Here is an 8344-nt window from a genome sequence, read left to right as displayed (position 1 = left end):
TGGTATCCGTGCACTCGTTGCTTGATTCGGAAATGCCGTGAAGAATTAGGCAATTACGCCTGGAATATTGTTCAGCTTCATCAATATTGTTTTCTAAAATCATGCTTTTTTCTTCAAGGCTTGCTATCTTATCGTTAGTCTTGTTAATATCACAGTGTAAAGAATCTCTAATCTCTTTTTTTAAATTTTCATTTTAGGCAAATTGCCAAGGATAACCACAAGAGAATTCATTCACTATCCTTCTCAAAGGTGGAAATCCCATTCACAAGACAAACATATACATAAGATGCTCTACATAAACAAAGACTTATTATTACAAGTCTTTGGGAGTGGAGTTGCAAATTGTCATGAGAAAAAATCCTGACATATGACAGGACTTGAACCCAACTCCACTCCGCAAGCCACAACTCCACTCCCCAAGCCACAACTCCACTCCATCAGTGAGCTTACCAATTAGTTCTTGCACGGAATTTGATACAGCTGCAGCAATGTTCTTCATAAATGTAGAGTCAGGTGCTAAGCATTTCGTAAGCTCTAAATCGATCAGTTCTTTAATTTCTGTTTTGTCAGTAGGCCTAACGGTTTCAGCTTTTTCCAGATCCGCCGGAGTCAGCTACGTTTTCTCCGGAATCTTTAGGAGTCGGTTTTTTCTTACTACCACCAGCCATCAGCAGTGTAATAATAATAATTAATGGGCAGGTGGACGGCTTGAGTGTAGTAATCTGATTGGTTTGTTACCTAACAATAGGAGCCGGGAGAGCTACGTTTAGGCACGTCAGTTCACCATGGTGCATACAATACTAATGTGCGGTGTTGAGCCCATGGGACTCGCAGGAGCATTTGTTTTCAAAAAAATAGTACAATATTTAACAGTTAAACTTGAACGAGGAATTGCGCGGTGATGCATTTAAAGGTATTCTATATAGTCTTGTGTTATGTTAATAACTAACATTTGTAACAACTGTAGCCTACACACAATAGAACAAATCCTATCCAGGGATCAGTAGCGTCAGGATTGGTTGTTGAATAAGTACCAATCTAATAACACTATGAAGTTTGATAACGTCTTTAAATACATTGGTGAATATGGTCTCTATCACAAACTGGTGACATTGTCAATATGCTGCCTTATATTTTTTAATCCGTTTACTAATATATCAACCGTGTTTATCAGTGGGACTATGGATCACCATTGCAAGCCTCCATATGAAGCTAATTGTAGCGAGCTTTATCTCGGTGACTGCTGGAATACAAACGATAGTATGAGTCTTCCACCAGATGATGAGGGGACACTATTAATCAATGAAGCACAATGTAAAATGTATGCAAATGATACGACTGAACTGATTGATTGTGAACATGGATGGGCTTACGATCGATCACGGTATGATTCCACTATTGTGTCTGAGGTAAGATTGTTTATTTTGTGTTCGTCAAGAGGTAGGACAAAACTCAAGAAAAGAGGATTATGGTTTATAGATAAATAACACCATAAATACATTAAATAGATATAATGTTGAATTGTAGATATAAATGAATGTCAACATTGTTTTTTTGCACACTAAGTTGGCTTGTATGTTATTGTATTATCATTATGCTGGTCGAAAAACAAACTATAGAAATAACATACTAGCCCATATGGCGTATGTATTAAATATACAAACTGATAAGTTATTACAATATAAACCATTGGCATAAAGACTGGTTGAAGTCACTGTGTCTCCCATAATGCATGCTCTATTGTGTAGAAATAGAGATTAGTTTTAGATTTTAGAAACGGTTGCGTTGGAGTACCTTGTATTCAAAACTGTCATTGTGTATATGAACAATAAAGTTTAGCTCGTGGTGAATACTTTGTAAAAAAACCTTAAATGAACATCTATTAAAACTGATTTAGTTAGAGGCTAGGATAGGTTACAATCAATTATATCATTGTATCATTGTATGAGCAGGGAAGAGTGTAATTAACTCTTCCTTGCTATATGAGCGAGCACAACAGTAGGCCTATATACTTACCGGCCTTTTCAGCACACATTATGTTATAATATACAACATCTAAAATCATTATTTTAAAAATCTATTTAGACAAACCAAAATTAGTTACTGACCTGACTGACAATTCGAAAGGAGCACTGAAACTGTCAGTCAGGTCAGTAACTAATTTTGGTTTGTCAAAATAGATTTTTAAAATATCGTATCTTCAAACCAGATGAACATTTTCAATCTTTCTAAAATCATTGTTACCTATATTTCAGGAGTTGTTGCAATACATCACCACAATGCCTTATAAGTATTTAATTTAACAATACATATTTATATAACATGCATTACATTTTGGTAGTTTGACCTGGTGTGTGAAGACAGTTATTTGGTTTCCTTGGCGTCATCCTTGTACCTAGCAGGCTTCTTTGTTGGTTCTATTCTATTCGGATTTCTTTGTGATTTGTAAGTTTTAAATAAATGAAAGAATTCGGTACCTTCATAATAGTATCATGCCATTAAATTTTGGAGACAATCCGGACCAGGATAACAATTCTGGACCACTTTTTATTATTTTACTAATATTAGGCCGTAACTATACAAGAATAATGTTTATCACGATTCTTGATACTTGTTACTCCTGGTGGATGTTGCAACTCTCTGATTGCTCTTGTTTAAATAATGGTTTTCGCGATTTTCAGCGAGTCTTCTAATTATATGCGATTTTGAGTCTATTCCTTAATCCATGTTTGAGTGTAGTTCAAACTTATAAGTACCGTACTCTTCGACTGCTGCATTTTGTTACACTACTCACATTTTATAAATTTTAATTGTTAGTCTAGGAAGAAGAAAAGGAGTGTTTTTAGGCTTTGCATTGGCTTTATCATTCTCGATGTTATGCAGTCTGTCGAAATCATATGTGATGTATGCGAGTTTCCGCTTCCTGACCGGAATATGTAATATTGGGTTATATTTTTCAGTCTTCACATACGGTAGGATAATATTTTATTAAAGATCATTAAAATTCATATTTTAAACCATTGACCAACTTAACAAATACAATTAAAATGGTATATTCAGAGCTGATGATAGGTATAATACTGCACAGTGTACTAAACATTCACGCAAAATTGAGACTTGAGACAGAAAAAAAAAATAGAACGACATAATGAAGGAGCTTTCGATTGACATCATGTTAATGCATTGTGTGCATGCAAGGGCAATATGCATGGGGCCTAGGTTTGTCTCCCTGCTTCAGTATCATGCCTGGTAAAACAACACGCTGTAAATGTCGCGACCTTTCAAGCTAAATTGGTAAATAATATAATCATATTTTAATGTTAAATGTTAAAGTTTCAAACATAATATAATTTTCGTCACGGGCATACAATGAACATTTCCAATATATTTCGTAGACTGTCCCGATAATTTAATACCATACAGACAATTTATATTTAAATATTGTTTTTTTCTCTGTTATTATTTTCAGTTACGGAATTAGTTGCTCCATCTAGACGAGCCATGATGTCTACCATTGTGACTATCTATTGGTGCTTTGGCATAATGATGTTAGCTCCGATTGCTTATTTCATTAGATCATGGGACAAGCTTCTCATGACTTTCAGCATTTCCCTTTCCCCTCTGCTGTTGCTTTACTTGTAAGAACCAATATATTATAATTGTATTTTATAAATTAAAAACGGAAAGCTTAAAATGAATGTAAACAGAAAATATAATTAGCTGTTGAAGCTGTAGCCTTTTCTATAGTACAATAGGGTCATAATGTTAAAATCGTGTAAAAATGTAAAAACAACTCAAATCCGAAAAACTTAAGACTTTGTTTAGGGAGCAACATGTGATTATTAGCTCTGTTAATTAATTCACTTATGGTAACAATTTCGTATAAATATTAAAAAATGGTCAAACAAAGTTGGTATTATAATATTTGTATGGCTGATAGGTTATATAGTAATTCATTTCTAACTTAATTTGATTATTTTTACAGTTTTATTCCAGAGTCACCTCGGTGGCTTCTTGCCAAAGAGAGAACTGAAGAAGCAAAACTTGTTATTCAAAAAATTGCAAAAAGAAATAAAGTTGGAAATTTACCGGATGACATATTGGACAATTTAGAAGTTGGATGTGTAAGTTGACATATTTATTTCGCTGACAAAATGTCATCTTATTAGCAGAGTCTAAGACGCGTTCATACCGTAAACACGGAATGAACAAGAACCAAAGATTATGAGCGTAACATAAAACAAAATGTTACGTAAAACGCATGGATTTTTATTATAGGATTCAAGTGAAAGTACCAAGACTAGTCCGTTGATTATACTTCGATATCCACAGATGAGAAGAAAAACTGTTTACATCACATACAGTTGGTACGACACATTTCTTGTTTATTTGTGTATTAAAACTATTTTCATTTATTCCGCTCTAAAACTCTGTGACCGAAAAAGTAAAAAAGGTAAAAGTGTAATGTCATGTCATTGCAGCCACATCAGATATATATTTTTGATGGATTCCAACTAAAACTAAATTTTGCTTAAACTAATGTTTAAAATAGGTTTGCCGTTAACCTTGCCTACTATGGTTTGACGTATGGTGTTGAGGGTCTAAACGTCGACGTATACATTGGAACCTTCTTGGGTGGTTTTACCGAGTTGTTGGCCTACCTGTTCACTTGGTTCTTTATTCAGAAGCTGGGCAGACGATGTTCACTAGAAGGTACCCTTGTTGCTGGTGGTGTTGCTTGTTTCATCAATATATGGATTCGTAAGTCTAGATTCGGTCCACATCGATGCGCATGCTCTATTGAAACTTTTCAAGTCTGTCAAGTAACACTAGAGCGCGCTCGATGTAAAAAAAAATTCAAACTTTTGTTTGGAAACTCAGTTTGCCATTGTTTGTAGAACGTTGTGCTTAAAGATATATTGTCCCCCTAAAAAAAAAATTGTTTCACATTTTTTGTTGAATATGCCATTTTATTGTAATAGTTATTAACTTTGAGCAAAACAGATTTACCTGAAAAAATGTGATTTAAAGCAAAAAATTCTTAAATTGTCTGTCAGGTAATGGTTTTTGGTTAAAATTAAACGTTTTTTTTGTCTCTTTATAAGTGAAATAATTTTTTATTTTGATTTTTTTTTTACAGAAGTGAATAACTTTATTAAAACTGCAAAATGAACTATTTAAAGTCTGATTTTATTATTTATTATTTTTCATGTTTTTGGAGGACAATACATCTTTAATGGAAGCTGTACATTTGAAAATCTCATGTCGTGTGAACCTCAAATGGACAGTCACAACCTTCCCAAATATGGTGGTTGGTGGTTGCGTCTTATGGTACTGTGTACTTTGTACTAGTCCATGATTGCCTGGGTACGAAAGTTTGGGGTGGGGTTCAATTATACTGAATTGAATCAACAATGAATTCCAAATAGTGTCCCAATTTAGCTTAAATTAGTGTGTTGGATTATAATCGAGCACACGGTACTATATACTGACAATCAGAATTCGACCTTCTGTTTTGATATGCTACAATTATTACTAAACTAATTATTTTTAACAATGTATTTTTCAATCGGGTCGATTAGAATTTTCAATTAATAATGAGCAACATGTTGCTTTTATGAGGCCATTTTAGAGTAATAATAATTATGTTTGTACATTTTCAGCGGTAACACTGGTGGCTTTCAGAACATCTTTAGCAATGATTGGCAAGTTTTTTATTACATCTGCATTTGGAATTGTTTATATATATACTGTTGAACTTTTTCCAACGAACATTAGGCAAGTTAAATACATTTACTTTACAGTAATACTATATGATAAGTTCGTAAAATAATATTAATATGTTCCTGAATGTTGTCTGGTCTGTGTAAATGATCTGTAAAATACAAAATAACAAGTACCCGCTTCTTTTGCTGCCATTGTAACTTGTGTCAATACATGTCACATATTGACTGCAACGTAATTGTATACGTGTTTACAGGACCACCGGTTTAGGAATATGCTCCCTCTTTTCACGAGTGGCTGGCATGCTTGCCCCTCAGATTCTTTTTCTCGAAAAAGTATGGGCACCTCTGCCACTGGTGGCGTTCAGTTTGACGTCAGTGACTTCTGGACTGGTGGCACTACTTCTGCCTGAAACTCTAAATGTGCCACTTCCGCAGACTATAGAAGAAGCTGAAATGATTACGAGGTAAGAACAGTACTTAAGCGTGGTTCCCACTAGCGACGCTAGGTTCTTTACTTTTACGTTTAAACATATTTCTCCGCATCTTTTAGTCTATTACCGATGACACGCCGTTTTCTTGTTTCAGGAAAAACAACATAAGAGGGAATAAAGATTTTGAAAGTCTTCAGATGCAAGCAGCCAATACTTAAGAATAAACTAAATTAGAAATTTGTTATTGGAATAGTGATTAAATCGGTTTGTTTTGGTTCTCATGACAGGTTTAGTTAAATTCGTTTGGGTTTGGGTTGTATCTAGATATTTAAATCGCCGTGAAACTAAGCAATGTGGTCTAAACATGTTATGTATAGAAGGGAATATGTCAAATAAAAAACATTAACACGTTGTAATAACATGTTGTAGCTAATTAAGAAATAACCCTACCAGGTTTACATTTATGTTATATAATATAATTTTTGTTTTAATATAATAATGTTACTAATGACATTTTAATTTTATTTTTAATTTTAGAAATAGTATTTAAAAAATTAATTTAAATAACATAAACGGAGAAATAAAGTAGAATCTATACAATGAATTACTTACAATTTCACATTTTTAGACTTTCTTTAAATCTTCGACTCGCCAGAAAAATATAATAATAATAAATACTTCAAATTTACATCTCGAAGTCTTTTCCGAAACGAAAGTTTGTTCATCTTTCAGTCTAACTTTAACGACAAACTAAATTGTGTCATCCTTTTCGAACATGATATCTATTCTACAGAATGAACAGTGGGGTTAGCGTCTGCTGGGCACTGTGTGTGGTGTAACGATCACGAAAATCAGAAGTATCAGCATTGGGTTTTTTTTCATATATTTATAATTTCATTTAATATTTATATAGCTTGATTACAAGTGAGTTCTAAATTATCGAAAGGTTTTGCATTAGGCCTTTATTTAACTACGGACAACAATCATGTGAAAGACTTCATCCTCAAGAGGAGATTTTCACACGCGAAAAAAGAAAGCTTCTCTAACACTACTCTGAAACCATCTCCTGTCTTCTGTCATCCTACTTGCTTGCTCCATAGATTCAAACACATCTTCTCTTCCCTGGAATATAAGCCTCCAACACTGTCTTCCCTGGAATATTGTTCAGCTTCATCAATATTGTTTTCTAAAATCATGATTTTTTCTTCAAGGCTTGCTATCTTATCGTTAGTCTTGTTAATATCAAAGTGTAAAGAATCTCTTTTTTTTTTTTTTTATTTTCATTTTAGGCAAATTGCCAAGGATAACCACAATATAATTCATTCACTATCCCTCTCAAAGGTGGAAATCCCATTCACAAGACAAACATATACACAAGATGCTCTACATAAACACAGACTTATTATTACAAGTCTTTGGGAGTAGAGTTGCAAATTGTCATGAAAAAAAATCCTGACATATGACAGGACTTGAACCCAGGACCCTTGGATTGGTAGCCAAGCATCATAACCACCAAGCCACAACTCCACTCCGCATGCCACAACTCCACTCCCCAAGCCACAACTCCACTCCATCAGTGAGCTTACCAATTAGATGTTCTTGCACGGAATTTGATACAGCTGCAGCAATGTTCTTCATAAATGTAGAGTCAGGTGCTAAGCATTTCGTAAGCTCTAAGTCGATCAATTCTTTAATTTCTGTTTTGTCAGTAGGCCTAAATGGTTTCAGCTTTTTCCAGATCCGCCGGATTCAGCTACGTTTTCTTTTTTTCGAATCTTTAGGAGTCGGTTTTTTCTTACTACCACCAGCCATCAGCAGTGTAATTGTAATAATTAATGGGCAGGTGGACGGCTTGAGTGTAGTAATCTGAATGGAGACGGGAGAGCTACGTTTAGGCACATCCATTCACCATAGTGCATACAATACTAATGTGCGGTGTTGAGCCCATGGGACTCGCAGGAGCATTTGTTTTCAAAAAAATAGTACAATATTTAACAGTTAAACTTGAACGAGGAATTGCGCGGTGATGCATTTAATGGTATTCTATATAGTCTTGTGTTATCTATATATAAATTATGGTTAATTCTGACATAGGCGAGCACAATGCAAAAACTTCGGTACAAATCTCCGCCTTGGATACCTACCTTATCTATCTCAGATGTACCGCGAAACGTAGATTTGATAACA

The 8344-nt window shown here is 34.3% G+C and overlaps 1 protein-coding gene across 1 annotated transcript; it reads left to right on the top strand.

The window, feature by feature from the left end:
• Positions 1-1181: 1181 nt before the first annotated feature.
• Positions 1182-6375, top strand: LOC144834668 (solute carrier family 22 member 7-like). The gene is made up of 6 exons (XM_078689558.1): positions 1182-1409; positions 2342-2445; positions 2818-2936; positions 3470-3638; positions 3986-4124; positions 6277-6375. Exons 1-6 carry the CDS (start codon positions 1182-1184, stop codon positions 6373-6375), a joined length of 858 nt encoding a protein of 285 aa, XP_078545684.1.
• Positions 6376-8344: the final 1969 nt, after the last annotated feature.

Source organism: Antedon bifida, chromosome 1 (genome assembly GCF_963402885.1).
Source record: "Antedon bifida chromosome 1, ecAntBifi1.1, whole genome shotgun sequence".
Lineage (NCBI taxonomy): Eukaryota > Metazoa > Echinodermata > Crinoidea > Comatulida > Antedonidae > Antedon > Antedon bifida.
The sequence above is the reverse complement of the archived record's forward strand: the minus strand, read 5'-3'. Positions and strand labels throughout refer to the sequence as shown.